Source organism: Anopheles maculipalpis, chromosome 2RL, assembly GCF_943734695.1.
Source record: "Anopheles maculipalpis chromosome 2RL, idAnoMacuDA_375_x, whole genome shotgun sequence".
Taxonomy (NCBI): domain Eukaryota; kingdom Metazoa; phylum Arthropoda; class Insecta; order Diptera; family Culicidae; genus Anopheles; species Anopheles maculipalpis.
Genome location: NC_064871.1, coordinates 47,250,907 through 47,269,304, shown reverse-complemented (window position 1 = coordinate 47,269,304; position 18,398 = coordinate 47,250,907). Strand labels below are relative to the sequence as shown.

Genomic DNA, 18,398 nt, shown 5'->3' with positions numbered 1-18,398 from the left:
TATTCTTATCGAACTTATCCAATCGCATTGTAGCTGACACTGAGTAGCAGCTGATCGTGAGGGCTCAGTTTTGGAAAGTTTGGGAGTTATGGAAAGAGCAAACCGTTATTATTAGGACCGCTCCAAAATGACTCAATATCCAAGCTGACTGCTTTAAGGCAAATAAGTGATCTATTTTTAGTATAAAGTGTCTTGAACACGTAAGGTGAGGTAAAATTTTGAATTGAATTATCGTTAATTGGAATAATGAAGTACATAAATCTGTATTTGAATATTTATAGCAAGTGCTCAAACAGCACATTTATTAGGTCTGAATTAGTGGAACAATTTTCTTATTGTTATTAACGACTAAACAATCGTTACCAAATGGCTGCATCATTCACACACTGTATATACTTTGGCACCAGGCCGTTCTGCTATCCTATCGAATTCCCTTACCGATCTTATCTTACTATGCCTGGATCGGTTTATAATCCAACCAGATACCGCCCACCGGACAAATGATGAACGTTTTCGGGTCCAGCTGGAGCGGTTGCTTCGTTTTGGAGTTGATCGAAATTTCGTACTTGGTGATAACCTCAAACAGGCCCCGCTTGACCTGCATCAATGCGAAACGCATACCGAGACACTGTCTCGGTCCATCCCCGAACGGTAGAAAGCATCCCTTCTCACGGTACACCTTGGTGCCACCGTTGGACGGTGCAAAACGGTCCGGATTAAAGCGTTTCGGTTCCTCGAAGTATTCCGCATCGCGATGGACAGCCCAAACCGGTAACATGACCGGTATTCCGCGTTCCACGAGTACCGTCTTACCTTCGGATACTTCCAGCTCAGTCGGGATGGTGCAAACCTTCGACAGGAAGGCAGCCGGTGGCCAAATGCGAAGGGCCTCTGCAATAAAGTAGGAGATCAGATTCAAATCGAGATCTTTATGTGAATAATGCGCTCTCCAATTTGAAGACTTACCGTACAACACCTGATCGAGGTAGGGCAATTCAAGCAGGGAATCGTAATCGATCGTACCGTCCTCGTTGCGTGCGTTCATCAGTTCCGCTCGTAGCGTTGATTGACAGTCCGGATTTCTGGCCAACTCGTACAAAGTGAAGCACATCGCCAGGCTGGACGTTTCGAAACCATCGATAAAGAACGTCACACCATGGGCGGCCATATCGAGCGTGCTGAGCTGCTTCTTCGATCGCAAACTTATCAGATGATCGAGATAGTCGACACGCTTCTCGTTGTTCTTCTCCCGGTAGGCTACCGCATTTTCCATCAGATTGGTAAAGAACTGCTCAATGTCTTTCGGCACGAACGAGATCTTGATGAGCTTTTTAAGCGCCGGCACTATACCGATCAGCAGAAACATGAGCAGTATTTGGAAGTTTGGCTCCAGCAACTTCCGGCCCATTTCGCGTATTTCAGCCTTCTCCTTGGTGAACGATTGAGCATCGGCTGCGAATATGCAGCTAGAGACGACATCGGTCGTATACTTGGCGCACAGTTCACGCGTCTCGATCGGTCCCTGGGTGTTGTGCTGCGTGATGTACTGCTTCATGCGGTTCGAAACGTCCTCCACGAACGGGAAGAGAGCTTTCATCTGCAATGATGGGACAGACACAGAGCGAAACGGTTAACATGCAGAGTTGGTAATGGTCTCATCCTGATTACGCTCGACCTACCCGTGACGTAGTGAATGCCGGTGTAACTTCGGCACGCTTCTCTTTCCACTCTTCGCCCTTAAGCATGAACGGATTACGTCCAAAGATGGGATCACTTTCCTTGCTGATCGAATCGGCAAACTCGTTGTCCTGGAAGTTCTTAAAGTTCTTGATGAGAACATCCTTGATGAGCTCGGGTTTCATCACCAGCAACGCCGGTTGCCGGCTGTTGAACACTCCAGCCACATTGGCCTTTGACCGAAATTCGCTGCAAGTGCAGATCGCAGTATCGTTAGTGTATAAATCAATGGATAACGCCACTGATGGTCACTTACTCGTATATATCTTGAAAGTCTTCCACGAACGGTCGATTGCGCAGTATGAAGCTGGGAAAGTTGCCGAGCAATAGTCGCGGATATGGTCCCGGAACGTTCCGCTTAGTCCAGTAGTTCCTGTACCAAGCGAGATACACGTACACGAACGTAAGGGCCGTCACCAACAATGTGACGGTAACGAACATCTTGACGCGAGTCGAGAGGAATCGATTTCACACGCGCTACTTCCACGCACCGCGATCTGGACGCAAATAAGGTGGCACGGCGTTCTGGACCGGCCCGGAGGTCCGACGAGCATTAAATTGCTCTCACACACATTTTTGTCCAGCTTGTATACACGCGCACGGGATGTCATCATCGATCCAGTACGAGTTCTTCCGCGGTGCGGTGTTAGTGGACGGTTAATTTGGAGATAATATTTTTTTCGTTTCATTTTCTTTTTTGCTTCAGGGTTTGTTCAGACCATTGATGCGGATTTGGGAGGGAGTAATGCTAAAAATAAACGCAAAAAGGTAGGGTGGCCAAAAACACACATCAACATCAACAGTCGGGCATAGCAAAGCCGACTCCGGACTTGCGGCACACAGTGACATTTTGGTTTGAACCAATCAATTTGACTATCTCTTGGTGGATGTTGTTTTTTTTTTATCTAATATAAAATTGTTCCCGCTTTTATCAGTAAGGCTCTTGGCACAAACAGATATGGCTATCAGAAACGAAGGCCCCGATAGCTGAAGTAGCAACAAACGTTTCGTTCGTTCGACCGTATAAACAAGTATGTTCATGACTAATGTATTGTGGAAAATGACGAAATTTTGATGTTAGTTGTACTGTTTGCGGTTCAATGAATGCTCTGCATGATGCGAACGTGCCAACTCTTCGATCGAAACCATTTGACCCTTAAAATGAGTCCCTTTCTGTAACGGCTTGGTCTGAATGAGACGCGAATTTAAATATTGAAGAGGCTAGTGGGCGTGGAGAAGATTGCATTTTTTTATTTTTTTGCAAGATTGTCCTTTAAACCAGCGGTTTCGTGCCTTTTTAGCCTGTCAATGTTTTTCAACTTGTTGAACATGGCTCCTTTCATGGTTCGCTTCTTTTGAGGAGGTCCCTAACACGAGGACTCCATTATGAGGCCGGTTCGATCTTCAAATCGTACTTAACCTTGAAGAAGCGCGAGACCTTACCCATTTGTCAGTTATTCGAGACCGTCCACTACTTTGCCACAGGGCCCACCAATGGGCGAAAGCGACCACTTTAGTAAATGCTTTAAAGGGAAACGACATCTTTTGGACTGAGAGTATTCTTGGTGCATGAGGCCGCTTTAGACGAAAATGATGAGGTGTGGCTCCTTTAGACGATGCGACTCTTTCGATGACAAGGTCTCTTGGTGCATGAGGTTAATGACTTTCTGCACCTAAAATGTCCCTTAACAGACGATCTCCTTATGCTCAACGTGCTTTTTTCGATTGTAAAGTACCTATGCCATTTCAGACATCGAGATCTCTTGGATAATAAGATCTCTGGACCATGCGCTCCTTAACCTGGTTGCTGGATAGTCAGTTCGGCGCATCAAATTTCCCGTCCTGAAGCTTGAAGACCGGTGACACTACCGATTCCACTGCAGGACCACCCCTAGTATCCTTGCTACTTGTTAAAAAAATTATCGAAAGTGAAAGTGATTTATCAAATGATGAAACAATATCCCGTATTTGAAACACCGTTAGCACTCTATGAGTCATTCAGATTGTGCTAAAAGTATACAAAATTCTTTATGTCGTGTTATAATGGAAGATGCTGAGCAGGATTTTTGGCATCCGTGGAAAGGACAATGGCGGAACCGCTACGATATCGATTTTCTTGATTTTCATGATAACTTATCTACTAGAGTCCGATGAATAGATGAATGTTTTGAAAATTACTCCGGACTACCCTTTTCGAATATTTTTTAAAGTGTTCCACTTCCACTTCCCCGTTTGAGTGAACGATTATCGCTAAACCGTAAGTAGAACTGATGTCCTTTAGAACATCACAACAAAGCGATTGTAGCTTCTGATAGCATCTGACAAAGCACGCCAACTTTGGATATACATTCGTACGTTGTATCGGTAACTCCAGTAAACCATTAGATGGCTGGCGTGAAGGTGTGAACGACCTAGAAGGCCGTTAAGCCAAGAAGAAGATTAATTTGTGTAGAGATAGACTAAAACAAAACCAAACAATACAATTTCGACAAGACAGAAGCGGTGGGATTCGATCTTTGCCAATGTCACCAGCAGTCCTGTGCAATACGATTATGGATTGAGTATTGCTTCCAATACCAAATTTTCAGGAAATAGCTGAACTTTCTACAACTATATTCGGTCCTTAAAACGAAAAAGAAAAACTCAAATCCGAAAGCTGGCAAAGATATTATTAAAAAAATGTATATTTATGGCAAAGTAATAGAAAAGGTAAAACACAATACACTTATACTATGATCAAAAAAGAGGTACATTTATAGACACACGTTGTAAAGTTGTACATTACCATTAACCCAGGTACTAAGCTGCTTAGTGCACTAAACAGGCCTCTGTTGTTGCTGCTGTAGTTAGAGCGCTAGATTATCAAAATTGTACTTGTTCTGAAGCTTTCGACGTACCAGCAGCCCCTTAATCAATCGCTTCCAATTGCCGTACACACGCTTCTCCAGCTTTTCCTGCTCGCGCTCTTCCTCCTTCTCCATCTCCTTGTACCACTCTTCGACGACCTGTTCCGCATACTCCTTGCACACGACAAAGCCATCGTAAACGGGCACCACGCGCATTTTGGCCATATCGAAACCGGTCAGCGCTGGTGCACAATCGATTTGGAGCCGTTTGCAAACCTTGTTCAAACCGGGCACTGTTATCGGGATAGATAGAGAAAGAGTATGATAATGAAAGTGTGACAACAATACAAAACAATCGAAATACGAACGTTTCAGATGGACCGTCCCCTTCGGTAGCATCTTGTCGGTAAACAGTTCCACGTTGCCGTACTCGTTGCGCGGTACCAGCCCATTCTCGGCCGTCGGTGGATCGTACTCGTCCGTCTGCCAGTAGCCAAAGATATCGCACGGTTGATCCTTCAGCCAGTTGTTGGTCGGTCGATCGTACTTCCAGCATTTAACCACTTTGTACGCCGTTTCGAACGCACGCACGACACGGCCCTGTTTGTACCATTTCTCCCGCGTTTGCAGTGTGTGGACACATTCTCGCGGATAGATTGCTTCGCCACGGATAAAGCCTAGCGTTGGTGGTTCAGCCGGGTACAGGGCTTCGTACTTGAGCAGATGTCTACGCAACGCGTACAGTGGATGGTTCTTAAGCTCGCTGATCGTTTTCGGAAGTGGTTTGTCAGCGTCCAGTTTGTTCAGTTCCTTCTCTTCCAGCAGATCCGCTTCACTTTTTTCGTATGCGAAGCGGCGCAAGGCACCATCGAGCCAGGTTTGTTCGACGCGCAACATCCGGCAAGCTGTGTTCCAATTCTTCACGTACCGGGCCGTTACATCCTTCAGGTGTCCCGCGTTATCCCAGGCAAATACGTACGATATTGGGCTGGAAGCGTTTCGCTGCCGAAAAAAGGAAAATTCTGGATTAAACAATACTGATTAAGCTTCGCGGACACCTTGAGATTATGGACCAAGCTTGAGTAAGTATCGTCTCTCCATATCCATATTAGGACAGAGCTAACGTAAAGCTTGAGCAGTTAGAAGGATACAGGTATAATTCTTCTATATCCCTGTACATTGTAGCACTATTACAAAGGTTTTGTTTTGTGTCCAGCCCAGCGGCGCCTCTATGGTCCAGCCTGTGGAACAAAAAACTTTTAACTGATCTTTTACAAAATTTTAGCTTTGAAACTAGTGCTAGTAAGTGATGACTGGCAAACTATTTTCACCCGTATCCGTATGCCGATCATGCACTGAATCTCTTCTAAAACAAGCTCTCGTTTAGTTTGCAACACAAAGAATGGCAATATTAAAAAAAACCCTGATTAGTCATAGTCAGAGTTGGTTTATCGTAGATGTAAGGAGTTTACAGCTTTGGAAGTGGAAAATGAAAAGAAGTCAAATTTTTAAAATTCGCAACTAAATGTTATTAGATCGAAAGCAAACAGTCTCCTCTTTCTGGAATATTGCATGCAAATACGACGAACAGATCATTTAGATATTAGCTTTATAATATGACAAAATACGAAATATAAGACCTACCCGGGTGGTTGGTTATAGAAAATGGGCGAATAAATTGAAAATTAAATTAAAAGTATATTTCAAAACAACAAAAAATGCTAGTTTTTGCTGTATGACGGAGCAAATGTTTTTCTAGGCATTTCAAAAGTTTCACGTTGATAGCACCATTATACAAAATGTTATTGAAAACTTAAAAATGCAAAACATACCCGGCTAGGAGGTCATTAAAATAAAGGTTAAAGATTTAAGTGAATAACGTAAGGGTTAGGTTACACCGCGTAAAAGGACACATTTTCATGCCATGTCTTACCATAATCAAATCCACACAATCTATCTGCTCGCTGGCAAGATCGAACGTAAGCCATCGTTTCAGCTTTTCACTGTAGAATTCAATCCAAAGATCCGTTTTCTGTTGCTTCTCTCGCTCGCCCGTTGACTTCGAATTAGTTGCCCGGGGAGATTTCTTCGCTTTTGCCGTTGTTGTAGCAGAGCTGGTTCGCTTCCGGGGTACCTTGGTCATTTCTTTGCGAATTTCAAAATCACTATCATCATCATCGGAAGCGTGGGAACTTTTTTTACGTGCAGCTGCACGTCGTCGCGATTGTTTCGCAGCGGAAGCTTTTGGTATTACGTCGGAACTGGATTGTTGTGCTTCAGGAGAGCATACTGAAGAAAGCTTGTTGGCAGCTTCGGGAGATTTAACAACATCGATTAGCAAAATTTTAGGTACTTTTTTCGCTTGTTTGCTGTTTGTTTTCGATGCGACATCATTTTCAGTTGCTGAGCTGTTGCTTTTAGATTTATTTTTACTCTCAAACGCATCATCATCATCATCATCATCATCGCCACCGGAAGATGTAGCTGGACGGATCGCCCTTCGCTTAACTTTTGGTTCTTTTGTTTCCTTTTGGAGAATCGGGGTTTTCTTCGCTGCTTTTCTAGCCGATAATGTGCGCGTTATTGGCGGAGATTTCGGTCTAACTTCCGACTGAGTTGCAAAGAGTTTTCGCTTGCGTGTGGCATTGCTTGGCGGTTTAGTGGTAGCGCTGTTCGGTGTGTTCGACTGTCGTTTTGCAAATGGTGATGACCCGACGACGGGCGATTGTGTCGGTACCTTTGGGACCGATCGTGAGCGTAATGAACGTGTCACGGGGAGATTGTCTTCGGTGGTTACGATTCGATCATCGCCACCATCCAGCTGAGGAATGTTTAGTGTAGACAGTGCCTTTCTTCTTGTGGTTACCTTTGGTTGTTCGGCAGGTTTTAGCGCGTTGGTGTTGTTCCCCTGCCGACGGGTACGTCTTGGTGAAGGATCTGGATTCTCTTTTGTAGCAGCTGGCGATATAGGAGATTGCTTTTCTTTGTCTTCCTTACTTTCCGTCAAAAGGGGTGGAATTTCTTTCGGTACAGTTTTGCTTTCCTTTTGTACCGTTTTGACAGGTGCTTTGTCCGGAACGACTTCCTTCGATGCTGCATGCCCGTTCGATAGCCGTTTTTCAAACTTTTCCTTAATCTGGCGCTCAGACATTGGACACAAATCGCTCATCGCTGGTCGCTTAGGCGGTACGTTGGCTGATAAGACGAGGCGTGCCTGCACGCCAGCCATACGAAGACAGGCCAGAAAGAGCAGTACATAATCATGTCGACAGGACACTTTGCGCCTGTAAACAGCCAACGAAAGCACAAAGCTTAAGCTATAACCATTTCGCTTTACCAGGAAATCATTCGAATCGAGCACAAACTGCTCTTTGTACCAGGCGGCGAAGCTTTTCATCTTTTTATCGTCCCATTTCACCTTCGACTCATCGCCACATTTGCTCTGCATGATCGACATTAACAGACCGCGCAATGGCCCAGACTCGATGATACGATTTAACCGTTGTCCAATGCAGATAGCACCCAGCACACTTGCTTTATGATAGTTTAGCTGATTTCTACGCTTTACACGATTAATTTCTCGTTTTATGTACAGCTCCATTTCTATCTCTTCCCGACGCTTCCTTTTGCTTTGGGCTGTTTCCATCTCGATCGTTACTTGCCATCCGCTGGATTCGGTGACCGGTTTAGATGTTTCCTCTTCCCTTCCCACCGTACCATCGCCCGTTTGTACTTCTTCCCATTCCGAGTCCGAACTTTCGGGCCCCTCTCTTTGCTTTACTGTTACAGCTTCCCTTTCCTTCTCGCCCATTGCCAATAGATTGGACACGTTCTCCTCCGGCACCTTGGTTGGCGAGCTGGCGACCACGTCGTCCGCCGATCCATTATTACCGGTCGGCGGTGGTTGCTGTTCCCGTTGCTGGTAGCTTTTGAGCAACCTCTTTGCTTCCTCCACCTTTGCCGTGAACTGGTCGAGATTAGTAAAATTCATATATTCACTCGATTGTTGGTTGAGATGGCTAATCAATCGGTCAGCAGCCCGCTTCGGGATCGAGGCTGGCAGTGATTCCTCACCGATCGTTTGATCTCCCTCACCTTCTTCCGCCGAGCTGTCCGACAGCCGCATGCCAGCATTTACATCGAACTGTGGCGGTTCGTCCGCCTTTCCCGGCGGTTTGCCCGCTGATTCCTGCTTGCTAAAAAACGTCGCACCGAGATCGAGCTTTTCCGGATCAACCAAATGTTCGTCGCCGCTACTGTCCGAATCATCTTCGTCAGCAACCGATTTCGTTTTACGCTGGTACTGACATTTTTCCAAAATGTCAGTTACGCTGCTATTCAGGGGAGGCTTTGCCGGGGAGATCTCTTTCAGCAAGTCTTTCTTGTACTGCTGATAGAGCCTGTCCCGCAGTCCGGGGGTTAAGCGTTTCCGTTTGTTTCCCGTAGCCTTTGGCTGCTTGGGGCTTGTAGCTTTAGTGGCAGATCTGTGCAAAAAATTATTGGATTGCTATTGCAAAACGAAGGGAAGGAAGGGAGCAACATACCTTTTTCTAGAAGTGACTTGTTTGCCTCCTCTCTTTTTCGAGGATTTGCTAGCAAAGTCCTCCAGATCATCACTATCCTCTGTAGAACCATCCTCATCGCCATCCTCCTCATCATCATCTTCCTCATCAGAGCTACTGGCTGTGGCTTTGGATTTTTTGCCGGCCTTTTTCTTACTATCTTTTGTGGGTAGCCATTCATCTTCACTGGCAGAAAAATCGGCCTCTTCCTCACTAGCGGATTGAAAATCGTCTTCATCACTCATGGTTGAATTTTACCCTTATTTACAGCTTACGCAGGACCACAAGAACACACAGAACACAACAATGAGAATTATAATTTACGCAATGTGTGGAAAACCGACAAAAGCCCGCCAAATAATGACAAACGTGTTTATACTTGTGTAGAAATGGTGAACTTGGACTGTGGTCTAACAAATGCCGCAGATGGTTGGTTAAAAACAAAGATCATTATGTGTAAGGTGAGACAAACAGATTGTGTTTACTTTATAGTGATTTAGTTACGATTTATAGATTGTTTGACGTACGACGTACTTGATTTTAACAAAATTTAAGTTCCACTTTCAATGGAACTTTTAGTAAAATTACGTTTAATAAAACTATTTAATCGATTATCGGCCACTGAATGAATGTTTTCACCTTTTTTTTCTTCCCGATGACAGCGGAATCGGATTATCCGGTGGTGAGCTTTTATCCGGGGCACTGAAGATAGTAACAGCACGGATAAACGAGGCTTGCCTGTGTGTTGTAAACTTTTCGAGACGTCGGACGCGTTTTGTTGTGTTGCTGTTTCGTAAAATAGGTTCAGCGTTGTCGTTTCCTGCCACCAATTGAACGGTTGGGTGTAGGTGTTACGCGAAAAAAAGTGTCCGGTAAGCAAACAATGTTGCTGTACGCAGTGGATGCTCACTCGATAGTGGGAAATTTGCGTTAAATGTGATACAGAAAAGTGTGGTATGGGATGCATTCGGTCAACCAAGCTCCTCGTATTAAAGCCTCCGCGTAAACAGGAAGTCCTGCGTTGCGTATGGTTTTAGTGTTGTTTTTCATGATTTCTTAATGACGTTGGGTTGCAGTTCCATCTGTTCCAAGAAAACCGCCCAGTGAAATATAAATGGTCCAATGCACCGCAAGTACCCGCGCGGAATGAGTGCCAAACGAAGCGTTCAGAGGTTACAGTTATAGTTTGGGGAAAGAATTCTTGCCAAGAAAACCATCTACACTGCCCTTATCGTGAACTCGCGTCACGTTGCTAGTAGCAACGGTTGCCTCACACATACACATACCAGGCTAGCTAGCTATCCGCCCTTTGCATGGTGTTATTTGTGGGGCAGTAATCAAGAAGCAGCTAAGGATGTAGATTATGTTCGTGTCCACGATAGTCACATTTGTGTACATGGTCGGTGTAAGCTCGTCCGCGACAGTGCCTTACAAAAATCCAGTGTTGTTACCGAATCAACCACATTTGGATTCGACGATACGTGGAGTGTCCCGTGCTACGGAGCCGATATACTTTGCATAACCGGAATGCACGATGCTGTAAGCAGTATAGGTTGTGAAAACGATGATGCCACGAGTGTACGTCACCGTCTGGCTGGCCCAGAAGCAAATGCCGTACGGTTTTAACCTTTCACGACTATGTGCGTTGTGCTGTGGGGTTCCGCATTCTTGCTAAGTTCATTAGCTCGCGATGTTTGACGCCAATGTTGATGCAGTCCGGGTGGTAGATAAGATAAACAACTGCTGTTTGTGGCAATATCGCAAATAAGATGCTGGGGTAGCAGTAAGCGAAGCAAAAAATAAGAGAGAAAAAAACCCCAAATGTTTCGGTGTGTGCGCCTGTGTATGACTCCTGTTGTTGTTTGCTTTCATACCGTTCAATGCCGGCCACGATGAAGTGCGTGATGGAGTAAAACAGATCAATATTCCCTTTCATGTACAGAAAATTTTTGCACCTGCTAATTGATGGCGAAAAGATGCAACAAAAAGATGCCTGGCAGAAGCAGCAGGGAGGAATCCTTCTGGCGAGTCAGTAACATCTGCCCTCAGCAATTTGTTTTCCAGCAAAACGTTGGTCAGCCAGCGCCACTGGAAGTACATGAGAGCAGACGTGCAGCATAAACTGTTTACGGCAAAGGTTTTTATACACAACCAGCAACCACCAATCAAGAATAAACTTGGACAGCTGCTTCTCTTTTCGCCGACCGGCATTTATATGGCTAGCGCTCTTAGTAACCGATGCGTGCAACATCGTTGGCTAAAATGTGGTGAAGAAACTTTCACATGCTGCCGCCACCTTATTACACCTTGATATGATGGTGTGTTTTGCTGGTTTGGGTCGATATTGCTACACATGCCCTCGGATCGTATCGAAGTAGATGACCCTTAAAAGATGATCGATGGTATACGATGGTTATGCGTTGCTGGTGAGAAATATGTTGGCGTCACATTGGTTAGCTTCACTTTTTCCAACTGTTGCTGATATACCGACGATTTTATGATAACATTAATGCTCAAATGTGGTTGCATTTTTATCCTAATACTTCTGTTTTTTTTTGTCTACGATTTGTCATTGCAATTTAAAACCTATTTCAATGAATTCCATTCCAATGAATGCATCGTTTCTCCGATAAGGCCATCGCATTGCATAATGGAAATGGCCAACTACCGATACATCGAGTGGTGCGGGAAATTTTTAAGTTTTCCCCGCAGTCAAGGTTACTGTTTCTGCATGATAATTTAAACAGCCACAACTACGAACCATCACAATCACATCGGACATCAAAGCGGGCCAGGCACGTCTGTGCAAAATGTGGCAAAATCTCTCACGGTTCGCCGGCCGTTTGCTGAATTGAAGACAAATTAAGCACAAACGAAATGGAACAAACGTGCGAACTGTGTGCACTACTGTGGTTTGGCCGGGCTTAAGACACGTAACGTTTGGACGGGAGCGCTCACACAGCGGTGTAGTGTACGAAAAAAGATACGGAAGCGAAAGTGCTACACACCGGTGGTGCACAAAGATGTGAAACAAAAACTCGCTGCAGCAGGCGCACACAGCATAAATAATGTTGGCCTAGTGTCAAATGTGTCTAGCGCACGAGCTATGTTGTCCTAGCAACCGGTCATTCATGGGAAAAACCAAAGCAACGATGCAACTGGTCGTAGAGTTTGTCGTTGAATCATTGGGGGGCGTCGAATTACAATCAAAAAGGCATCCGGGGGATTAGCAATTACTTAAAACAGTTAAGATACTACGATTCCCAATAGGCTTGGTTGCAGCCAAACACTGCGAGAAGGTCAGCGACGATAACATTTCGATTTTGTTTTTGCTGTTCGATAAACTGTAACGAAAAGTAAAATCGATTGTTCATCCATGCTTTAGGAAATATGGGAAGTTCATAATATTTACGCCCCTTTGCACGTGATAAGTACAGTTTTTGCTTATGAATAATGGATGGGTAGCTTGCTTTACCCGGTACCGAAAAGGGTTACGATCATTTAAAATTTTGAATTAGTTAGTTTGGTTCGGGATGATCCGATTTCAAGTAAAAAATCAAGCAAAGGAAGTCAGTAATGGCAGACCATGCTGACCTCTTGAGGTTGTAAAGCCAAAGACGAATTTTAGTAGAACTCCATGATGTACTCTAGTAAAACAGGAGCAATGCAGTTGGTGGCTGCTACATTAGCTGATCCAGTGTATAATTAGCAGGTTCTTGGCGTCATACTTAGATTTTCATGGTCCTAAAAATAGTCCTGCAAAGTGGTAGTCAGTGTCCTCATAACAGCCAATCCTTTCTCGCTACATTTAGACAAGCATAAACGAGCACCTGTTCTACTTCTGATGACGCCAATCATTGGTGGTAGTTTAGTGAGGCTTTCTAATTTATTGGCTGCTTGATTGGTTGGTTAGTTTATAGAGAATTTGAGCCATACCTTGTTTGATGGCTGAATATTGAGATGCGTCTTAAATTACCCTCGTTTGTTTGACCGGATCTTAAAACAGGTCGACTGATCGACAATATAAGAATTCAACGGAGAAACAATATTATCCATTCATGATTGTAACCAAAGACAGCGAAGCAATTTTTTGTTATGCAAAGTTTAATTCGTTTAAATAAAAATTCGAAAACCGACCATTGATCGCTGGAATGAAGGTAGCAGGCGTGGTAAATCGATAGCAATTATTTTTTTTTCAAAACGTTATTTCATACCTTCTACGAGACAAAATCCTTGTAGAATCCTCCCCTAAGAGCCCGCCAAAATAAACTCACCAAACTTTAGACACACACTTTAGACGACACTACGGCAAATCAGTCAAAATCCTAAGATTAGAATCCCCAAGACAGTAGACAGCCTGACAATGTACAAAAATCGGCAAACGGTACAGAATGTTAAGGATATGGAGGTTACTTTGCATGTAAGTAGCCGGTGAGAGCGGTTAGATGTGGGCACACCACAACTTCTTGGTCAAACCGAACGAGTTTTGCCAGATGGTCATAATCATGGACAAAAGCATACTTCATATCTTCGTGTCAGACAGACTGGTGAGAGTGTGGCGCAATCGAACTACTCAATTGAATAGCGACCGACGGTGAAGCATGGTGACGATTTTGTTATGGTTTGGGGTGTCTTTAGTGCTTGCACCGAAAACTTGACAATCATTAATTCTACAATGGAAAAAAAAAAGTTCTGAAAGATAACTTTGAAGCTAGTTCAACCTGTTTTTAGTCTACACATTAATGATGTCTTTCTTCTCGTTTTAGAATACCGATTAAATCGTGTGCCGACTAACCGCCCCATTGCGGTGGTGGTCCAGCTGCTTTCGGTGGCATCTGGAGTGTGTGGATGGAAAAATGTGCCAGCGAGCGATGCTGACGTTGCCAGAACGCATCATCTTGCCACAAATCATTCCAACCAGCAACACTAACGTACCTCAGCAACAGCAGCAATCGGTGGGATCGGATTGCTTACGCTCATCCGTCCATGACCAGGTACGATCGGTACAGCTTGTCCTCCGACCAGCAGCAGCAGCAGCAGCAGCACCAACAGAAACCGAAGGAACATTGTCCGGAGTCAGGGGACGTAGTCCTCTACAGCTCTACAGCTGCGATGACTGACGAGGAGCTGCTATTGCTCGAGCGTGCCAACGCCGAACGTGATGAGATATTTCTACGTTACGACCAGGGACGCAAATGTGACAGTATCGATGCCTGGGAGGATCCGCTGTTCGAAGTTTACACGCAGGCAGATCGGTACGGTTTCTTGCATCCCGTTGCACCGAAACAGTCCAAAGAGGCGGAGCTGCTGCATCACAAGATCGAGATGGAACGTTTGAAAAAATGGGTAAAGATGGACAAAAACTGGGACAGTGCTGCGACGAAGAAAAATCTCCCCAGACGCATCATGAAGGGCATCCCTGATCGGATGCGTTCGGCAATCTGGCGCAAACTGCTTGATCTTGATCGGCAAATCAAAGAGAACGTGGGCATGTACGACCGGATGTTGCAGTGTGCCCGACACCACAGTCCCGATATAAGGCAGATCGATTTCGACGTGAATCGACAGTTTCGGAATCATCTGTTTTATAGGGAGCGGTACAGCGTGAAGCAGCAGAGTTTGTTCCGCGTGCTGGCCGCTTACAGTATGTACAATACGGAAATAGGGTACTGTCAGGGCATGTCGACGGTGGCCGCAGTACTGTTGATGTACTTCGACGAGGAAGACACGTTCTGGGCGTTGGATGTGCTGATGACCAATGCACGGTACGCCATGCACGGGCTGTACATTGTGGGCTTTCCGAAGTTGATGCGATTTCTGGCGCACCACGACAGGATCCTTACGAAGTGTATGCCATCGCTCAAGAAGCACTTGGACAAGCACGAGGTACATTCTGTGCTGTATTCGCTGAAATGGTTTTTTGTTATCTTCATCGAGCGGGTAATTATCTACACCGGTTGCCGTGTAGTTTTGGTTTTATTTTACTGTGCATGAATATCTCATTTTTAGATACCGTTTAGCCTGTGCCTGCGAGTGTGGGACATCTATATGATGTTTGGCGAGCGTGTACTAACGGCGATGGCGTACACCATACTGAAGATTCACAAGTCCCGTCTACTTCGAATGAAAGACATGGATCAGGTGACGGATTTCTTGCAGGTGAGTTACATAGGATATTCTCTTAGGTATTGAAATTCTGTATCCACAAATTTGATAATATTAAGGTGGTCTTTGACAGCTTGTCTAAAACGACTCACTGCTATCCTGATTCAACTCTTTTCTTTTGGCGAATAGTACATAGTTAAGGTTAACGAATGCTTTACCGACTCTTGTGATGGTTTATCGGATATCCTTCAAAGCGCAATATCGTCTGTCCTTTGTTGTACCTATTAAGATACCTCAACATATGACTGTAGTCTTCTCCAAAACTTGATCTTAGTGAGTTTGTGTCCCTTGCTATATGGCTTGATCAGTCTCTGATTAACAAGGCAAACAAGATTCCAGATCTTATCTTAACATTAGGCTCCAGTGTTAGAGAATGATTTTCCCATGTTTTAAAAGCCTTAATTTATTGTTGGGATCCGCTCCGTTTATAGCTACGCTTGCATTGTCTAGATTCTTTATTTCAACTGGTCTTGACAGGCTTAAGATTCTTAAACTAAAGTATGCTTAGTTTGGGATTTATTTATGTGAGTATTAATTTATCAGCACCGGATATGAATTCGCAGTCGATCACGACAAAGGACGACTGATCCTGATACTCTCATCAGATTAGTTTTTAACACCTAATTATCACTCAATCTCAATGAAGAACTGCATAAATATGAGGTTGAAGCTATCCTGGTGGATTATTTAATTGTGATTCAATTTTTATGGTTTTGCTTTCGTCTTTTGATATGCTATGGAATATTAGTGAGAGCTCACTTCACTATTTTTAAGGCAAAGTTGTATATGTTTCTTATGATTTGTCTTAACGCGAATATTATTTTCTGATATATACTTGTATACAAATAAATAATAATAACTTTCTCACCACCTTCCACACGAAGACTTCGTTGCACAAACAGTTCGGCTATCACGACGATCATGTGATAAAAGTTCTCCAGCATTCGATGGATGAGCTGAAGAAGCTAAAACTACTTAATCTACCACCTGCGTCTGCCAACGAGCTTCCAACCGTGCCACGGGGCCAAACTGTGGTGGAACCATCAGCACAGGCGAAGGTAAGTCGAACCGAAACATACCGAAACGTTTATTGCCGCTGCAACTATTTGTTCATGGTAAACAACCATCCTCCTCCTTCTCCTTCAACAGATCGGTCACCGTAATGAACAGTTTTCGGAGCGAGAGATAGCATTGAAAGAAACGGTGCTGTATCGTAGCGAATCGAAGAACGAGGACGAGGAGGAACAGTACAATGGTGATGGTGAGCTGGTTGTTCGGGAACGGGCTATTGCTGCTAGGGCGGAAGATGAGGAAGAGGACGAACGGACGGAGAAAGATTACGATGATATTACGGAAGATACAGTGAGCCAGCTGCATACAGGTGAGTGCTAAATGTCTGTTTGCTTGCTTTTATAATCGGTGGCATGCGCGAAATGCTTATTTGCTTAATGTTAGTTAGAGTTTGTAGACTGGCATGCAAAGTATTTGGAATAGTTTCGTTTGTACTTTTTCTCATCAAAACGCTTGTCGGTTTATTGGTTTGATTTCCCTTGATTGATTCACTATGTAAAGCTTGTTAGTAGTATGTTTGATTTTACAGGGTTTCCAGCGCATAGAACAATTATTAGAATAGCTTGAACAATGCCAGGATTTAAGATGCACAACATTTTCCGACTTGAACACACATTTCATCAGTTTTGCTACGCTGTTTCAATCGACAAAACAGTTTACAATTGGTTTAGAAAGCCGTCTAATTCGGAACTTTTTCTATACCTCCATCATGTTCATCGGCTTGGAATCCAGAACTCACCTTTGTAAGATAAACATAACGTCAAAGTATGGAAAAAGTGCCGAATCTGACGATGTTCTAAAATGATGGGAAATTGTGTTATCAATTGAAACTGCGTAGCTAAAATGTGTGTTCAAGTTGGAAAATGTTGTGTATTTCAAATTTCGCTTTGTTTGTACTATTCTAATTCCTGTTCTATGGATCGTTAAACTCTGTATTCGTAATGTAATCTGTTTGAACTCTTTCAACAGTTTCGTAACATATTTATTTAACGAAATCCTTAAGATAACGATCACTCGTTTAAACCGCTAAAATGTTGCTCTGATTGATGTGATTTATCCGTGTTTCGTCCGTTGTCGGTCATTTAAATACAAATTTGCAGTAAAATCTACAAAGCATCCGCAATGCCCCCCCCCCCCCCCACACACACACACACACACACACACACACACACACACACACACGCACACCCATATAGGAAAAGCTTATTTTACTAATGATTGCATTTTTTCTTCTAACATTGCAATGATTGTCCGCCCTGCTGCGCTAGCTATAAAAGGGTTGCAAAGGTTGCCAAAAAATCCGCGATTAGTTGAAGGTAATGGTTAACGTACATACACGCAATCTAACCATCGGAAGATGCTCTAGAAAAAAAAAACAGTTTATGTTGGACAAATCTTCAAATCAATGTATCGTTTTTCTTATGTTTTATTTATTTTTATGTTTCACCTTTCCGCTCAAATGATTTCGGACCGACCTGCAGGCGTTAGTACCAGCTCGTTGCGCACAATCCAGAGTTTCACCACGTTCGATACGGGGACCTCAATGGCGACCAGCTTAAATTCCCTCGTCATCATCGATTCGATCGATGACTATTGTGATAACGATAGAATTATCGAAGAAAGTACTCGCTTGTAAGGAACTAAATGTTAAGAGCAATGTTTAGCAGAGTTTTGGCCACCCACTGTTCCTCGCAGTTTACGATATACAGCGATCGTGTGCGATCCACAACGTCTGCAAATGGTTCGCTACTAATACTCATAATAAACCCCATTCACAGTGGAATTCAATCCAACTACTTCAAATCAAGCAACCTACCGTTTATGTTTCCATCACAGTACCCATTGCCGTCTGTCGTCTTCATTCGATTCGTCCAATACGGACATTCGATTTCAGTCTGTCGTTGGTGACGGAAGCAAAATTTTAGAGTCTTTAGTTGGGTCCAAATCCTTAGTGAAATCCTCCGCAAAATTTAGCGAAAATTTAGTCGAAAGAAAAAAGGTCACTCGAAATAGCACC

At 43.9% G+C, this 18,398-nt stretch overlaps 5 protein-coding genes across 6 annotated transcripts in view; 2 read left to right on the top strand and 3 right to left on the bottom strand.

Moving 5' to 3' along the window:
• The window catches only part of LOC126559740 (probable cytochrome P450 28a5), a 149,762-nt gene extending 147,584 nt beyond the window's left edge, over nt 1-2,178 (bottom strand). Inside the window, exons 1-4 of the mRNA XM_050215913.1 lie at nt 1,994-2,178; nt 1,680-1,926; nt 967-1,597; nt 487-891 (exon numbers count right to left, since the gene is read on the bottom strand). Of these exons, the coding sequence (XP_050071870.1) occupies nt 487-891; nt 967-1,597; nt 1,680-1,926; nt 1,994-2,178 (1,468 nt within the window). The remainder of the gene's footprint in view (nt 1-486; nt 892-966; nt 1,598-1,679; nt 1,927-1,993) is intronic.
• The window catches only part of LOC126559512 (NADH dehydrogenase [ubiquinone] 1 alpha subcomplex subunit 7-like), a 387,608-nt gene that overhangs the window by 1,796 nt on the left and 367,414 nt on the right, over nt 1-18,398 (bottom strand). The window lies entirely within an intron of this gene.
• The window catches only part of LOC126558602 (persulfide dioxygenase ETHE1, mitochondrial), a 277,195-nt gene that overhangs the window by 247,412 nt on the left and 11,385 nt on the right, over nt 1-18,398 (top strand). The gene's annotated exons all lie outside the window — the stretch shown is intronic.
• Nucleotides 4,583-9,400, bottom strand: LOC126556774 (DNA repair protein complementing XP-C cells homolog). The gene is made up of 4 exons (XM_050212260.1): nt 9,128-9,400; nt 6,517-9,067; nt 4,952-5,585; nt 4,583-4,876 (listed from the first exon to the last, which is right to left on the bottom strand). Exons 1-4 carry the CDS (start codon nt 9,388-9,390, stop codon nt 4,584-4,586), a joined length of 3,741 nt encoding a protein of 1,246 aa, XP_050068217.1. The 5' UTR covers nt 9,391-9,400; the 3' UTR covers nt 4,583.
• Nucleotides 13,957-18,021, top strand: LOC126557576 (USP6 N-terminal-like protein). 2 transcript variants are annotated; one of them, XM_050213388.1, is made up of 6 exons: nt 13,957-15,085; nt 15,155-15,304; nt 16,195-16,368; nt 16,460-16,691; nt 17,659-17,697; nt 17,863-18,021. In XM_050213388.1, the coding sequence occupies exons 1-6, from the start codon at nt 14,132-14,134 to the stop codon at nt 18,015-18,017; spliced, it is 1,704 nt and encodes a 567-aa protein (XP_050069345.1). In that variant the 5' UTR covers nt 13,957-14,131; the 3' UTR covers nt 18,018-18,021. The 2 variants fall into 2 exon arrangements, with proteins under 2 accessions (XP_050069345.1, XP_050069347.1); XM_050213390.1 differs by lacking the exon at nt 17,659-17,697.

Excerpts from the sequence above, each read along its gene's own strand:
- LOC126556774 (XM_050212260.1), bottom strand. The coding sequence starts at position 9,390 with ATGAGTGATGAAGACGATTTTCAATCCGCTAGTGAGGAAGAGGCCGAT. Across the intron at positions 9,068-9,127 it reads CAAGTCACTTCTAGAAAAAG|ATCTGCCACTAAAGCTACAA; the intron begins GTATGTTGCTCC and ends TTTTTTGCACAG. Across the intron at positions 5,586-6,516 it reads ATTGTGTGGATTTGATTATG|CGAAACGCTTCCAGCCCAAT; the intron begins GTAAGACATGGC and ends TTTTTTCGGCAG.
- LOC126557576 (XM_050213388.1), top strand. The coding sequence starts at position 14,132 with ATGACCAGGTACGATCGGTACAGCTTGTCCTCCGACCAGCAGCAGCAG. Across the intron at positions 15,305-16,194 it reads AGGTGACGGATTTCTTGCAG|ACTTCGTTGCACAAACAGTT; the intron begins GTGAGTTACATA and ends TTCCACACGAAG. Across the intron at positions 17,698-17,862 it reads AAATCCGCGATTAGTTGAAG|GCGTTAGTACCAGCTCGTTG; the intron begins GTAATGGTTAAC and ends ACCGACCTGCAG.